An 18,133-nucleotide genomic window follows, 5' to 3' on the forward strand; every position below is an offset into this window, starting at 1 on the left:
GGTAGAAGACCCTGATCCTCCCCGGTATCCCCCTCCTCGTCCGATTCTGATCCAGTGCGGGAGGTGGGTGCCATTGCTGCCGTGGCTCTGCTCGGTTTACCTCCGCCAAAATACTCTGGGAGCCCCTTTTTTGGGGGGGTTTTAGCTATCTTCTTTGACATCCTGGATGTTTATTTATTATAAGGTGGTGTTTTTATTCAAGTATTGCCAGTTTTGTTGTTCGTTTTTTTTTAGAAAAACAGGGAGTGAGGCACAGAGCTCTCAGTTCAAGCTTCCATGCTCCTTGCTTCCCAGCATGCACCTCATTGTAAGGTTTTTTAATTATTCTAACAAGAGTTAGTCAAGTGTTTCAGGATCTAATCATCTGGCGCACCTACCCCCCTTTTTTCTTATACTCACTAATCTGATTTGGATAGAACCATGAAATAAACTTTGACAAACAACCTTGCAACATGTTCACGTTTGCATGTGATTGTCACATCTTTACATAAACTAATTCAAATGTTCATAGGCATAAATACAATCCATCTGTACAATTGCAATTGATTCAGAGAAATGAATCGCAAACAGATCTCCTGTAATAGATATGTGGACCAGTTTAAATTAAATGATTACACTGTATTGTGTCCAATGTACTCATGCAATGTTATTGAGTGGACAATTGGTTACGTGATCAAAAGAGGAATGTCACAAACAACATGTACAAAGGAACATAGGGCACAGCGGATTTACCATATCCAAACTCATTTATTGAGCCAACACAACGTTTCGACCATGATGGTCTTTATCAAGTGACAATGGCATAAACAAAATCCCTTATAACAACATATAAATAGTGCCCCAAACCCCCACAATGCAACCTGTTCAATTAGTGGTGATGGTATCCATGTGCTGAATCAGTCTCTTTAACCAATGTCCAGTCTGTATCCTTGAGTGGGTGATCCCCAGCAGATGTAAGGCCCGGGCCATAGAGGGCTGGGGAGAGCGGATGCGCGCTAATGCTGAGGCTCGCCTGCTTCAGTCAGTCCGATTGCACGGACTTGCAGGCGAGCCAGCGTGCGCGAAGGGAGCCAGGGGGAGGTGGTTGGAGGCGGGGCAGTGGCTTTGACCGGAGCGCCCGGACCGGAGCTGGGCCAATCGCCCGCGACGCACTGACGTCAATGTCACGGCGCCGTGACGTTGACGCTGCTTAAGGCCGATTGGATGTTTTCAGCCGACAGCACGCTGAAAAACAGCTTGGCGCTCGGCTGAAAACTCCAAAGCCTGAGCATGCCTGCGGACGCTTGCGTGAGCCCCCTCTCAAGGCATCCTCATTGAGGATGCAGGGGCTCAGCGCGGAGCGTCCGCACGCCTCAGCGCTGCTTGTCCTTCTATGGACGCAGCCTTAGTCCTCCTCTGAGCATCGTGGTGTTCAAATCCTCTCCACTTCCGTGTTGTTCGGCATCCATCTTGACGTCATCAATCCGGGTCCTCAGTAGTTGGAACGCATCCGGGTCCTCGTGCGTTTCAAGTCCGCGCATGCGCGGTGAATATCCGTTCGATCTTCTTCATCCCTTCTCAATTTGGAACGCATAAAGCGCAGACTGCATGTCAGTCATTGCGCATGCGTTAGTCATGCAACCTGCGGTCCAGCAAGTGATGGGGGGATTAGCTGATCTTTGGTTTTCATCTGTAGAGGTCCATCCGTGCGTCGTCATCTTCTGTCAATCAATGGGGGGGATATCTTCGTAATCAGAAGTCCACAATGTTTGAAAAAAAGGAGGGGATGAGTCAGCACACCACTACAGTATATGAATTAGCTGCTAATATATAATCTTACTGTGAAAAGTGAGTGATAATAAAAATGATTAAAAAAGGTTGGTCTTTGTCAATTTTTAGAAATACATAACCCCAGGGGTATACTGACCTGACAGTTTAAATCCTTTTAGTTAATACAGCAAGCAGTGGCAGCAACCTATGGAAGAAGTAATTTTATCTTTCCTCAATGAAACACCTAATGACAAAAAGTCGTTCAGTCCATTAGGAAATACAGTGTCTAATGTGTGAATCCAGAAGGATTCACGCTGTAATAATAAAACATCCTTTTCTAGTCCTGCCCTAGCTTTTTTAATATGTTCAATGCCCATTGTTTCAATGATGATATTGGGTGACTAAATTCAGAGCAGTGTCTAATAAGAGCGGTATCCTCTGCACGATTACTGATTTTACTCTTATGCTCAATAAATCTAGTTTTGAGCATACAGTACGATTGCTCTTACCAATATAACATAGTCCACAAGGACATTTAATCATGTAGACTATGTTCGTAGTTGTGCAGGTGATACGCTTGATATTGAACAATTTGCCACTTCTGGATGGTAAAACTTATCTCCAGTGTTCAGACTGTTACAAATGCTACATCCGTAACATTTATTGCAGCCTACCTTTGGTGAGCTCAAGAAATGTGGAGTGATATAATGTTTCTCATTATCAGCCTTAAATCAGGATGTCCTTAAGATTCTCTCCACATTTATAAGCAAAATGTGGGAAATCCCTACAGACGTCCTTCAGTGTATCGTCAGTCTGTAGAACTTTCCAGTGCTTTTTAAGCGTTTGTTTAATAAAACCACTGGCCGTTGTGAATTTACTTACAAATGTGAGACGATCACTTTTAGGAATTGATTGTGGAGTTATATTAAAAGCTGTAATAACTTCAGACCTGTTGTGTCCCCTCTCAACAAATCTCTCCTCAATCTCCTTTAGAGTCTCATCCAATTTAGTAGGCCTGTCTATTATGCGTGTAGCTCTAATTTTTTGAGAGAATGGTAGCATTTGTTTCAGCCGTTCTGGGTGGAAACTAGAAGCATGTAGAGTACTGTTTTTGTCTGTGGGCTTCCTATAAAGATCACTATGAAGTTTTCCATCTTCATATGTAAGAAGCACATCTAGATACGAAATCTGCTTAGTGCTCCAATTTTTTGTGAATCTTACTGTGGTGTTCAGCCCATCTAGGTAATCAAAAAAGCTGATAAGTTCTTCCTCTGTACCCTCCCAACGGAATAGCAGATCGTCAATATATCTACAATAAAATAACATCTTATTGTAATGCTCAGTGGGATAAATAAATTTCTCCTCAAAGTCAGTCATATACTGTATAAATTAGCATAGGAAGGGGCCACATTGCTGCCCATAGCCGTCCTTGCTGTTTGCAAATAAAAAGTTTGTTCGAACTTAAAATAATTTTTATATAAAACGAAATGTAGGAGGAGCATGATATAATCCACAGGTGGATTCAATTTATGGGAATTGGTAAGGTTTTGTCTAATGACATCTAAACCACTATCGTGAGGGATTATGGTATATAAATTAGTTACATCCATAGTTACCATGGTGATGGTTTTTCCAATCAGGGGCACTGTGCGTATTTTATTAAGAAAATCAAAAGTATCCTGTATGTAAGATTTGCTTTTAATTATCAAAGGTTGAAGAAAGGTATCAATAAAAACTGCTAGAGGTTGGTTGATAGAACATGTGGCTGATATTATGGGCCTACCTGGGGATTTTGTAAACTTTTATGGATCTTTGGCAATAAGTAAAGGACTGGATGCCTTGGATTTTTCATAGTCAGAAAATTAACTATCTCCTCATTAATCCATAAATGGTTTAATCCTAATTGTAATATACCCTTGATTTCAGTTTGATACCTTAAAGTTGGATCCATGTCCAGTTTAATATAACACTCTTGATTCTCCAGTTGCCTCAAGACTTCCGTTTTATACACACTATAATCCTGCACTACAAGTGCTCCTCCCTTTTCCGCTTTTTTAAAAATGATGTTACTATTCTCCCTGAGTTTTTTCAAAGCCTCCTTTTGTGGAATTGTCAGATTGTAGTTTGTGTAGTGATGCTTTTTAAAATATTGTTTGACCGTGTTTTATAAGGCGCATAAACACGTTCACACTTGTGTTATTGAAGGGTGCAATAAACCTTGATTTTAATTTACATCGATTAGGTTTTAGCAAAAAAAGGGGGGTTTGGAGCGCAGAGAGAAAAAGGTGGTATTAGACAAAATCACTTTGTTGGGTAAAATAACATCTAAAACTTACAAACTTACAACCGATTAGGTTTTACCTGCTCTTGCTGCTGCCACTGCTGATCTTGCTGATCTGTAGGTCTAGAGAAAAAAGATTTTAAATTTAAATTTCTTTCAAATTTAAACAGTTCAACCTCTAATTCAAAGGGGTCAGGTCTTGTAGTAGGGACGAATGAGGGACCTTTGGATAAAATAGATATCCATTTCAGTTAATTCAAGACAAGTTGATAATCAGATTATGCTTACTCATATTGGATACCATCACCACTAATTGAACAGGTTGCATTGTGGGGGTTTGGGGCACTATTGATATGTTGTTAGAAGGGATTTTGTTTATGCCATTGTCACTTGATAAAGACCATCATGGTCGAAACGTTGTGTTGGCTCAATAAATGAGTTTGGATATGCTAAATCCGTTGTGCCCTATGTTCCTTTGTTCATATATCCAGGACTGATTGCAGGCTTTCGTTCTAACACTGGAGCACCGGTAACTGTATCAATTTTTTCTATTTTGAGGTGTGCAGCACTTCTCTCTATTATCTGGACAAACAACATGTAAACATGACGAATACGAAATATTTGTTACTTGGATAATGCGTTATACATTATAAGCATTATATATTGAATAGATAAATAAAAGGCATGATCGTTGCTATGTATCACTACTTTTTGATCATATTAAATACAATACACGACACTTTACAAATACAATACACGACACTTTACAAACATGTTCAGATAATCTGAACTGTTCATTTAAGACTTTACTACAGGACTAGCCCTTGACACAGCATAAAATAAACATTCATGTAGCACGCAAATAATAATAACATTCACAAGTAATATGTTCACACAATAAGGAACGTAAGCGGTGACACGATTAAGTTAATAACATCGACACTGTAATGTTAAGTAAAGTTTTAATTGGAGCAATAACACGGAAACCGTAATACAAAGTCAAATGTGTCAGCTCAAAGTGGGTAAGGGAAACTCCCTTAATTGGGTGCTCTATATTAGTCCAGTGCAATCATATCATTAATGCATATCTTTGCTGTATAAACACAGAGCAGGGTAACCATGATCCTTAATAGTGACATCAGCGGTAATCAAAATCCATAAAGTATAAGAGGGGCAGCCACAGCACAAATCCCACAGTCCATGAGGTGGGGGGAGAACGCCGTCTAACCTAACCGGTGAGTATGTAGCTCCACCCGGCGGTCCCACTGTGGGTGGGATGAACTCAACCTCCCATAGTCCCAACTTTAAAGGGTAGTGTACTCACTCTTCCGTGGCTGAATTCCGCTGTGCTTCCCTCGCTGGAGGACTGGATGGCCCCTGTTCCGTTGCGTGCCTCGGTCCCACGTTGAAACAGGGTAGAGAAGGAATCGGACGAGCACTGCTGTGAAAAAAGGCTGGAGGCAAGGTGCTGCAAAAATAACTTTATTCAGGCATACAAGCCCAGGTAAAACCACATGAGGAGGATCCTCTGACGCGTTTCGTCCTTATGGGACTTTATTAAAGAGTCTGCTCCACTGACTCCATAGATGTTGAGATTAGATTTTTTTTTCTAAGTGCCGTCCGCCGCCTGTGCCGATCCTTCACCCCTGCAACTTGCCAACTTTAGTTGGCAGGCAGGATTGGGTAAGATTCTCAATTCTAGAGTGCCGATCAACAGCGAAAAGCTGATCGGGGCTACAAGAATTAAGCGCGATTCAAAAAGTGCCGAAACGTGGCGAAAAGTGGTTTTGGCACCTGGCTGCCGAAAAGTTTTTTTCTGCTAAAAAAAATACCGATTTAGGGCGCTTTTCGGCGCTTACTGTATCGGAAAGGCAATATTGGCGAGAAAATGGCGATAAACGGCTTTTCGGTGCTTACTGCATGAGGCCCTACATCCCTAACCACATTCCCCACATACATGCGGTCTCTCCCCTGTGTGTGTCCTCTTGTGTTTGTTCAGGTTGGATAAATGACTAAATCTCTTCTGACATTCACAGCATACATACGGTCTCTCACCTGTGTGTGTTCTCTTGTGTGTGTTCAGGCTGGCTAAGTGAATAAATCCCTTCCCACATTCCCCACATACATGTGGTCTCTCCCCTGTGTGTGTTCTCTTGTGTGTGTTCAGACTGGAAAAGTCCATATATCCCTTCCCACATTCTCCACATACATGCGGTCTCTCCCCTGTGTGTGTCAATTTGTGTCTGTTCAGGTAGGATAATTGATTAAATCCCTTCCCACATTCCCCACATACATACGGTCTCTCCCCTGTGTGTGTTCTCTTGTGTGTGTTCAGACTGAAAAAGTCCATATATCCCTTCCCACATTCTCCACATACATGCGGTTTCTCCCCTGTGTGTGTCAATTTGTGTCTGTTCAGGTGGGATAATTTACTAAATCCCTTCCCACATTCCCCACATACATACGGTCTCTCCCCTGTGTGTGTTCTCTTGTGTGTGTTCAGACTGGAAAAGTTCATATATCCCTTCCCACATTCCCCACATACATACGGTCTTTCCCCTGTGTGTGTTCTCTTGTGTGTGTTCAGGCTGGATAAGTGACTAAATCCTTTCAAACATTCCCCACATACATATGGTCTTTCCCCTGTGTGTGCCCTCTTGTGTATGTTCAGCCTGGATATGTGACTAAATCCCTTCCCACATTCCCCACATACATGTGGTCTTTCCCCTGTGTGTGTTCTCATGTGTGTGTTCAGAGTGGAAAAGTCAATAAATCCCTTCCCACATTCCCCACATACATGCGGTCTTTCCCCTGTGTGTGTCCTCTTGTGTGTGTTCAGGCTGGATAAGTGACTAAATCCCTTCCCACATTCCCCACATACATGTGGTCTTTCCCCTGTGTGTGTTCTCATGTGTGTGTTCAGACTGGAAGAGTCAATAAATCCCTTCCCACATTCCCCACATACATGCGGTCTCTCCCCTGTGTGTGTCCTCTTGTGTGTGTTCAGGCTGGATAAATTACTAAATCCCTTCCCACATTCCCCACATACATGTGGTTTCTCCCCTGTGTGTGTTCTCTTGTGTGTTTTCAGAGTCGAAAAGTCACTAAATCCCTTCCCACATTCCCCACATACATATGGTCTTTCCCCTGTATGTGTTCTCATGTGTGTGTTCAGACTGGAAGAGTCAATAAATCCCTTCCCACATTCCCCACATACATGCGGTCTCTCCCCTGTGTGTCCTCTCATGTGTTTGTTCAGGTGGGATAACTGACTAAATCCCTTCCCACATTCCCCACATACATGCGGCCTCTCCCCTGTGTGTGTCCTCTTGTGTGTGTCCAGACTTGATGACGCATGAAATCCCTTCCCACATTCCCCACATACATGCGGCCTCTCCCCTGTGTGTGTCCTCTTGTGTGTGTTCAGGTGGGATAAATAACTATATCCCTTCCCACATTCCCCACATACATGCGGTCTCTGCCCTGTGTGTGTCCTCTTGTGTCTCCTCAGGCTGGATAACACATTAAATTCCTTCCCACATTCCCCACATACATGCGGACTCTCCCCGGTCTGTGTTCTCTTCTGTATGTTCTGGTCTGATAACCAAGTCAGACTCTTCCCACTTTCTCCAAGATCTTTTCCGGTGGCAGCTGCTAATATATATCTTTTGGAATGAGCAGTTACATTGTTTATTAATTGCCTTGACTGGTTGAAAGATGCATTTTCTGTCATTTTTATTGGAATTTTGCAAGATTGTTCTGTCCTCATCTTTTCCATATACTCATTTGGGTGTTTCAACTTCAGATGTTTGAGGCGGTAATCCTGACTGCTAAAAGCAATTTTGCAGTGTTGTCATGGGTGGATTATTGGTGCTTGTCTTTGTACTAGACGAGACAAAAAAGTCACTGTTACACAAACTGTCTTACAAAAGGGCATGAAGGAGAGGTAAGTTGGCATATCACAAAAAGTTCAGGATGAAAGTAACTGTACATGTACATTGTAAAAATGAATGGTTTAGCACAACATGTGAAGCATTAGAGCAGGGAGAGCAGATGTAGTGGATCATACATTTAAAATGTTGTCATAATATTTAATGACCCTGGTCAGAAACTACAACTCTACCTTATCCACCTCTCTTGATATACATGCCCCGCTTTCTCTCTGCAGCCCTCGCCTTTCTAACCCCAGACCCTGGCTAAATTCACACACGCGCGCATGCTGTGCTCCTCCACTCATTCCTCTGAACGCCTCTGGAGGAAATCTCACACTCTAGCAGACTTCCTTCACTACAAATTTATGCTATCTGTTTCAACTCTGCTCTCTCTCAGGCTAAACAAACCTACTTTACTTCACTAATCAACACACACAGGTCTAACCCACGCAGACTCTTCTCTGTCTTTGACTCTCTACTCAAACCACCCCAGCTGCCTGTTCTTCCTCCATTTCACCTCAGGACTTTCCTGACTACTTCAAGGAAAAGGTGGAATCCATTCATCAGAACATCCCCTTTGTTTCCTCAGCCCATCCTACACTGCTTCCTAACTCTCCTCCTGCCTTTCTTGACTCTTACCGCTGTCACAAAGGAAGATGCATCACTACTGATCTCCTCTTCTCCCTCTACCACTTGACCTCTTGACCCCATTCCCTCCCATCTCCTAAAACATCTTGTTCCTACTACAACCCCTATGCTCACACACATATTTAACACCTCCCTCTATTCTGGTACATTTCCCTCCTCCTTCAAACATGCAACCGTTATACCATTACTCAAATACAGCAAGCTTGACCCTACCTGCCTTTCTAACTATCGACCTGTCTCTCTCCTGCCTTTTGCCTCCAAACTCCTTGAACGTCTTGTTTTCTCTCGCTTGCTCCATTTTCTCAATGCCCATTCTTTCCTAGACCCTCTATAATCTGGCTTCCGCACTGCTCACTCGACTGAAACAGCCCTCACTAAAATAACTAATGACCTTCATGCTGCCAAAGACAGGGGTCATTACACTCTGCTCATATTACTCGACCTCTCTGCAGCATTTGACACCGTGGACCACCCTCTTCTCCACATTCTCCATACTCTTGGTATTCGTAACAAAGCTCTATGCTGGATCTCCTCTTACCTCTCCCATCGTACTTTCAGTATCTCGTCTGCTAACACCATCTTCTCCATATATCTCTCTGTGGGGGTGCCACAAGGTTCTGTCCTGGGACCTCTTCTCTTTTCTCTGTACACATTTTCTCTAGGTGACCTAATCACATCCCTTGGGTTTAAATATCACCTCTATGCTGACGACACACAAATTTACTTTTCAACCCCTGACCTTACACCTGCTGTACACCAAACTTTCTGAATGTCTCTCTGCGATATCATTCTGGATGGCCCTCCGCCAACTTAAACTTAACATGACAAAAACAGAGCTCCTCATACTTCCTCCCAAACCTGGCCTTACTACCTCCTTACACATTACTGTTGGAAGTACTATCATTCACCCAGTAGCCCAAGCACGCTGCCTAGGGGTCACATTTGACTCCTCCCTCACATTCTCAACGTCTCTAAAACCTGTCGCTTTTTCCTGCGCAATATTACAAAGATTCGCCCTTTCCTCTGTTGCTCAACTGATAAAACTCTGACTCAGGCCCTCATTCTCTCCCGTCTCGACTTCTGTAACCTCCTGCCTCTCACCTGTCTCCCCTACAATCTATCCTAAACGCTGCTGACAGAATCACTCTACTCTTTCCTAAATCTGTGTCAGCGTCTCCCCTGCTGAAATCACTCTCCTGGCTTCCTATCAAATCCCGTATCACACATGCAATTCTCCTCCGCACTTTTAAAGCTTTACACTTTTCTGCCCCTACTTACATCTCATCCCTAATTTCTCGCTATGCACTATCCAGATTCTTGCGTTCTGCTGAAGGATGTCTTCTCTCCATCCCCTTTGTATCTAAAGCCCTCACCCGCCTTAAACCTTTCTCACTGACTGCCCCACACCTCTGGAATGCCCTTCCCCTCGATATCCGACTAGCACCCACTCTATCCACCTTTAAGACCCACCTTAAGACACACTTGCTTAAAGAATCATATGAGTAGCACCGTAGATATTACTAGACACATGATACATAAAGCTTGGCCCCTGCAGAAGCACTTACCAAAATGCCCTCCTACTGTTTCTGTATGTTTCTCCTACATACCAATTAGATTGTGAGCTCCTCGGAGCAGGGACTCCTCTTCCTAAATGTTACGATTGTCTGAGGCACTTATTCCCATGACCTGTTATTTATATCTATTTATTATTTGTTATTTATATGATTACCACGTGTATTACTACTGTGAAGCGCTATGTACATTAATGGCGCTATACAAATAAAGACATACAATACAATAGGAAATCTCACTGCTGCAAAACACCAATTAAAGTGGCAGAAATCTTTACAAATTCTTTGATAAACTATCGGCTTAATATCGTAGTTGTGAAGGTACTGTATAATTAATAAAAAATTTGTTTGTACAAATAGAATACGTGTCTCATTAGAAGCTCACATATCAGTCACCGGGTGTTCCCATTACCGCACCATGTACCGGGTCTCTAATAGTTATAGGATGACCCAACTTTCTGCTAAATCTCCATTGTTAAATCAGGAACCAAACGCACAATTATTGTTTTTGAACATATATACAGTACATATACAATGGTGGTGGGGACAATGAGTCTGTACTTGTGTTACTGATTCTCCCAATACAAACATTGCATTTTATTAAACACAATGATTATATATTGTGATGCCCACAACACGTTGCAGTCTCTTTTGTCCCAAGTTAAGGCCGGAAACACTATTTTCTAAGCAGGGGTTTATTTACAGGGATTAAATCAAACAACGGGCCCACCATCCATTTAACAAAACCAAAAAAATAATAAAATAAAATCCTATCCCTTTCAGGAATCTAACTACACATTCAGCATCAACCCTTACTAACCCGGATGGATAGCTAAGCTCATTCCACCGCAAACAGATATTATTATTGCTGAGAATATAATGTCTCTGTATACAGCAAATAAGGGTTTGGGTTGTCTGTAAGTCCAGGTGTTGGCGCAGACGTCACTGCTTCAGCACAGTCTATTGTCCTTCCTTCTCTCTGGGACTCTGTCCCACGGTAGCTCAGAGAAACTCCTATAGGTCCTCTGTAACCAGACGTCACTGCTTCAGCACAGCACTCTCAGCAATTTTATTTGTTGAAACACATGCAACAAACAATACAAAAACATCAAATATTACATACTACACAGAAAAGATACACAAATCCAAAATATCAAATAATCATATTGTCCCACTCTGCAATACCACAGGTAAAGTTAGACCTACTGTAATACTGTTACTATTCACAGTGTCACCTGAAAAGTCTGCTTGGAGTCAGTGGGCAGATATATCTTTTTCCTTACTGTATCAGCTATTTCCTCCTCTCACTCACTTTTGGGGGCTTCGGGTGCTTCTCCCTCCTCCGTAATGTCCTCCCAAGCCGCAAACTGTTGCCCAGAGAGGTGGCATATGCCACCATTGAGAAGGAGTGTCTGGCCATAGTGTGGCCTCTAAAGAAGTTACAGCCTTTTTTGTATGGAACACATTTCATACAGAGGCGACCAACTTTATTCTAACTCGGCTAGTTCCGCAAATTTGGGTATATCCCGGTGATGTGAGGTTTTGTATAGTTTTCGGCCGGAGTGTATTGCGTTATTTTCCCGGCTGTGATTTAAGCATTTTATTCCCGCTGGCTGCAATACTGCAATGCCGTGTAAAAACACATGGGGGCGTTTGCGAGCTGTTGTCTTTGAAGCCGTCCCCTATAACCCCCTAACATACAGTACTGTACATTTTTATTCATAGTGTACATGTGCAGGGGGTCTCCGGAGCTGAACCGCGTTGGATCAGGTCGGGGGACCCCCTGCTCCCTGAGATACAGCCTCCTTTATGAGGTGCCGGTATCCCTCTGCGTTTAAAGGTCCCGATCACGTGACCACGGCCTGTAAACAAATCAGAGGGATACCGGCACCCCCTAAAGGGGCCTGTATCTCGGGGAGCAGGGGGTCCCCGGACCTAAAACCACAGCGGTTCTGCTCCGGAGACCCTCTGCACATCTACAGTATGAATAAAACACATATATAAATAAAAACTCATTCCTTACCTTAGCGGCTATGTGCTATGGTAATGAAGCAGCATTTCTGTATTTTTAATAATATTGTACAGTGAGCAGGGGATTCCCTGAGCCAGAAATGAATGCTCAGAGGACCCCCTGCTCCTGCACAATATTATTAAAAATACAGAAATGCTGCTTCATTACCATAGCGTATAGCCGCTAAGGCAATGAAGGGGTTAACCCACCGTGCCCGCTTTATTGTGGGTAGCGGGGGAGGGTGAAGGGGGTATTTGGCCCTTGGTGTGAGTTTAGGGCTTGCGGGGGGGTTGCGGGTGCACTTATCCCCTTCACAACCGTAGCAGTTAATGCCGCTACGGTCATGAAGGGGTTAACCCCTCCCGCTACCCCCCGCAAGCCCTAAACAACCACCGTTGGGGCTAATACCCCCTTCACCCACCCCCGCTACCCACAATAAAAAAAACTCCCACACAGCAGCCGCCCAAAAAATAAATAAATAAATCTAAATAAATAAATAAATAAATGAATATAAATAAATACATTTGAAATACATTTTTATTTATAGTGTAGATGTGCAGGGGGTCTCCGGAGCTGAAGTGCATTGGTTTCAGATCGGAGGACCCCCTGCTTCCCGAGATACAGACCCCTTTATGAGGTGCCGGTATCCCTCTGCGTTTAAAGGTCCCGATCACGTGACCACGGCCTGTAAACCAAGCAAAGGGATACCGGCACCCCCTAAAGGGGGCTGTATCTCGGGGAGCAGGGGGTCCCCGGACCTAAAACCACAGCGGTTCTGCTCCGGAGACCCTCTGCACATGTACAGTATAAATAAAACACACACATCAATAAAGAATCGTTCTTTACCTTAGCGGCTATGTGCTATGGTAATGAAGCAGCATTTCTGTATTTTTAATAATATTGTACAGTGAGCAGGGGGTTCCCTGAGCCAGAAATGAATGCTCAGAGGACCCCCTGCTCCTGCACAATATTATTAAAAATACAGAAATGCTGCATCATTACCATAGCGTATAGCCGCAAAGGCAATGAAGATTTAAGGCAGAATAAACAATAAATACATTAAATACATATTTTTAATGTGTGTGTTAAACCTCCCTGCCTTCACTGTAACCTATGTAAAAACCCCTCCCCCTATTGTGTGTTTTAAACCTCCCTGCCTTCACTGTAATCTATGTAAAACCCCCGCCCCTATTGTGTGTGTTAAGCTTCCCTGCCTTCACTGTAATATATGTAAAAAACCCTCCCCCTATTGTGTCTGCTAAGCTTCCCTGCTTTGACTAATCTGTGTAAGACCCCCTCCCCCTATTGTGTCAGTTAAATCTCCCTGGCCTGTGTTTCTGTAAGTGCAGTGTACTGTATGTAAATGTGGGGAGGGGGATCCCGTGTAAATAACCACACCCACACCCCACTACCCACCTGCACATGGCCCGTCCGCTGCTGCAAAAAAGAGACAAAAATTAAAACACACAAAGTAATGTCTCCTAACCCCTTAATCACCATAGCGGTTATTAACCGCTACAGTCATTAAGGGGTTAACCCACCCTCACCCACCACTCGGGATGCCTACGTACCCTCCCACACTAACCCCCCCCATGAGGCCTAACCACCCAGTACCCACAAGGGAGGCATACCCACATACCGTTGGGGAAACACCCCCCCCCACCCCCAGTACCCACAATAAAAACAATACAGTGCCCCACAATAAACATCATTCTATTTATTAAATACATTACCCACCCCCTGGGCCCCCCCATAAATACAAGATTTATTCTTTTACATACAGGGTTCATAACGCAGCCCCACGCGAGTCCCCGGTGGGCTGGCGGGGCACCTGGACAGACCTACAGTTTACCAGCAGCCCTTTTTACACAGGTTCTGGAGGCCTGCTGGTGGGTCCCGCCAGCACCATGGCCCCCAGGTGGTGTCCTTGGGTCACCGTGGGCCACAATTGGGTCCCCACGGTAGGCCCGCGGATGTCTGGGAGCCCCGGGTCAGACCCATAGGTGTCTGCGGGGCCTCGGGTGGTTCCTTCGGGGGTCTGGGGAACTCACGAGTGCTCACTACGGGTCCGCGGTTCCCCCACAGAAGTGGGACCACACATCATCATTCCCGCGCCTACGGGTCGGCGGTGCCCCCACAGAAGTGGGACCACACATCTTCATCCCCGCATGTGTCACCCGTGGAACCACCAGCCTGATACCCGTGGGATACCCGAGGCGATCCACAGGTGGTCTCCAGAGGTCCCACGCAGAACCACGGAACCAACCCTGAATGTAAAAAAAATAAACCTGGCCTATACATTCAATACATACAACTCCCCCCCCCCCCCAACACCTACAGTACAATAATGTGCAAAATAACTATTATCCAGATATGGATAAGAGATTAATTGCCCATTATTAAAAACATTAACTAGCATATTAAAATAAATAAAGTACTACTGACCTCATCAATACGAAGTGTCCGTCGCCAGCAACATCCTTGTCTTGCCCACAAAATACATAGCCAAAACAAAGCCAATACATTGCAATTACATTCAGATATCAATTAACCCCTTAAACACCTTATCAGATAATAACCGCAAAGGTGATTAAGGGGTTAAGCCACACTGGCCCGATACCCACCCTTCACCCATGAATTTGTACAGTGGCTTCATCATGCAACTATATATATACTGTATATATATACAGAGAGAGAGAGAGAGAGAGAGATACAGTATATATAAATATACACAGTATATACACACACGATGAACCAATATACAAATAAATGTAGAAGGGTTATCAAAACCATACTGTCCTACAACCAAACACTTCTCCATACAGACACACTACAATAAAATCAATTTCCTTTAATAATCCTAACTGATCTCACAATCTAATTCATCAAATGCCAATGAAATGCCAATGAAACACCTCACATTCCAATCAATACATTACAACCAATCAAGTAAACAAAAATCAATTAGCAATCATTATTTACATCCCTAAACAATTAACACTCCATCCCGAACAATGAAACAATTAACTAATTCACGCCTGGAGCAGAACAATTTAGCCTGTGAAAAAATATAAGTACCAACCAAAATACAACCTTTAAAACCAAGGCTATCCCTGACCTCCCTCAAACACACAATACAATACCAAGGATTACATCTATCTAATTTTAAAATACTTTAAACTCACAATAAAGCATAGCAGCATAGACAAATTAATTTAAAACATCAAATCAAGCTTTTAAAACAACATCATTTCTTACCCTGTATGTATATATCTCTCTAGACATATATACATACATACATACAGTGGCAAGAAATGATATACCACAAAAAAAAAAAAATACACATGTTAAAAAACCTTTTGAAAAAATTAACAAGTTAAATAAAATACATTTCTTTAGTTCACTTAACATTACTTGGCCCCAACGACTCCCGTTGCGCAGCTTACTCATGAACCAATCCACCAGGCACAGGAACCCATAAAATAATAAAACATAAAAAAATAAACATTAAACTAAAAATCCAAAGCAATCCACGGGTCTTCTATTTGTAATCCATCTTCATCTGTATTCTTCTTTCTTTTACCTTCTTCCGGGCGGGGTCTTCTTCCCGCCTTCGGCCACGCCCTTGTCTTCTTTCTTCTCCGGAGGTCCTTCCTCCGCGGCATCTGGCTTCAAAATGAGACAACATAGGCTTTTAAAGGCCTATGACGTCACATTTTCGTCATATGGTTCCCATGGTCCTGATTGGGCCGTGAAAACCATGTGTTTTGGCCGATAAAAATAAAAATGATGACGTCACTTAAAGGCAAGGAAAGCACAGCCAATCAGAATGGCTTTGCTTCAATTGCCTTTAAGATGACGTCATTAAAAGAAACATGGCCGTCCACACATCCCTACTCTGATTGGCTCTAGTATACCATGTGACAGAGGCTTGGGGGAGAAAGGATGTGACGTCAATGAAAACCTGTCACATGGTACGGTAGCCAATCAGAGTAGGGATGGAGTTCAAGACAAGGCAAGACAAGGATGTTGCTGGCGACGGACACTTCGTATTGATGAGGTCAGTAGTACTTTATTTATTTTAATATGCTAGTTAATGTTTTTAATAATGGGCAATTAATCTATTATCCATATCTGGATAATAGTTATTTTGCACATTATTGTACTGTAGGTGTTGGGGGGGGAGGGGGTTGTATGTATTGAATGTATAGGCAGGGTTTATTTTTTTTACATTCAGGGTTGGTTCCGTGGTTCTGCGTGGGACCTCTGGAGACCACCTGTGAATCGCCTCGGGTATCCCACGGGTATCAGGCTGGTGGTTCCACGGGCACACATGCGGGGATGAAGATGTGTGGTCCCACTTCTGTGGGGGCACCGCCGACCCGTAGTCTGCGGGGATGAAGATGTGTGGTCCCACTTCTGTGGGGGCACCGCGGACCCGTAGTGAGCACCCGTGAGTTCCCCAGACACCCGAGGGAACCACCCGAGGCCCCGCAGACACCTGTGGGTCTGACCCGGGGCTCCCAGACATCCGCGGGCCTACCGTGGGGACCCAATTGTGGCCCACGGTGACCCAAGGACACCACCTGGGGGCCATGGTGCTGGCGGGACCCACCAGCAGGCCTCCAGAACCTGTGTAAAAAGGGCTGCTGGTAAAATGTAGGTCTGTTCAGGTGCCCCGCCAGCCCACCGGGGACTCGTGTGGGGCTGCGTTATGAACCCTGTATGTAAAAGAATAAATCTTGTATTTATGGGGGGGCACAGGGGGTGGGTAATGTATTTAATAAATAGAATGATGTTTATTGTGGGGCACTGTATTGTTTTTATTGTGGGTACTGGGGGTGGGGGGGGGGTGTTTCCCCAACGGTATGTGGGTAGGCCTCCCTTGTTGGTACTGGGTGGTTAGGCCTCACGGGGGGGGGGGGTTAGTGTGGGAGGGTATGTAGGCATCCCGAGTGGTGGGTGAGGGTGGGTTAACCCCTTAATGACTGTAGCGGTTAATAACCGCTATGGTGATTAAGGGGTTAGGGGACATTACTTTGTATGTTTTAATTTTTGTCTCTTTTTTGCAGCAGGGGAGGGGCCATGTGCAGGTGGGTAGTGGGGTGTGGGTGTGGTTATTTACACGGGATCCCCCTCCCCACATTTACATACAGTACACTGCACTCACAGAAACATAGGCCAGAGAGATTTAACTGACACAATAGGGGGGGGGGGGGTTTACACAGATTAGTCAAAGCAGGGAAGCTTAGCAGACACAATAGGGGGGAGGTTTTTTTACATAGATTACAGTGAAGGCAGGGAGGTTTAAAACACACAATAGGGGGAGTGGTTTTTACATAGATTACAGTGAAGGCAGGGAGGTTCAACACACACATTAAAAATATGTATTTAATGTATTTATTGTTAATTCTGCCTTAACCCTTCATTGCCTTAGCGGCTATACGCTATGGTAATGAAGCAGATTTCTGTATTTTTAATAATATTGTGCAGGAGCAGGGGGTCCCCTGAGCATTAATTTCTGGCTCAGGGAACCCCCTGCTCACTGGGAGCAGGGGGTCCCCGGATCTGAAACCAACGCGGTTCAGCTCCGGAGACCCCCTGCACATCTACACTATGAATAAAAATGTATTTAAAATAATTTTTAATGTGCCGATGTTTGCGCAGAGAGAGCAGCGGATCTCTCTCTGCTGCAAACATATCTCGCCCCCGCCGGCCCATAGTATCATTGATGTGCATATACAGTACTGTATGTGTACAGTACTGTATGTTAGGGGTTAAAGGGGTTGTTGTTATACAGTATATATATACTGTATATATATACTGCATTACAATTCATGATTTTATGCCATCTGGCGGACACGCGAAGCATTGCAGAAATTAAATCCTGAACCATTATAAATTAACACATCAGCCGCGCGTCAGCAGAGCATGACCCCTG

General features: G+C 44.0%; 1 protein-coding gene across 6 annotated transcripts in view; it reads right to left on the reverse strand.

Annotated features, from left to right (window-relative positions):
* Positions 1 to 577: 577 nt before the first annotated feature.
* The window catches only part of LOC142466749 (uncharacterized), a 77,852-nt gene continuing 60,296 nt past the window's right edge, over positions 578 to 18,133 (reverse strand). For 5 of the 6 annotated variants that reach the window (XM_075572114.1, XM_075572118.1, XM_075572115.1 and 2 more), the window contains one exon: positions 4,979 to 7,915. In XM_075572114.1, coding sequence (XP_075428229.1) covers positions 5,967 to 7,808 — 1,842 coding nt within the window. In that variant the 5' untranslated portion in view covers positions 7,809 to 7,915 and the 3' untranslated portion in view covers positions 4,979 to 5,966. Of the gene's footprint in view, positions 1,724 to 4,110; positions 4,154 to 4,978; positions 7,916 to 18,133 lie in introns of those variants that run through there. The other variant, XR_012788207.1, reaches the window with a different exon arrangement.

This window comes from Ascaphus truei, chromosome 15 (genome assembly GCF_040206685.1).
Source record: "Ascaphus truei isolate aAscTru1 chromosome 15, aAscTru1.hap1, whole genome shotgun sequence".
Lineage (NCBI taxonomy): Eukaryota > Metazoa > Chordata > Amphibia > Anura > Ascaphidae > Ascaphus > Ascaphus truei.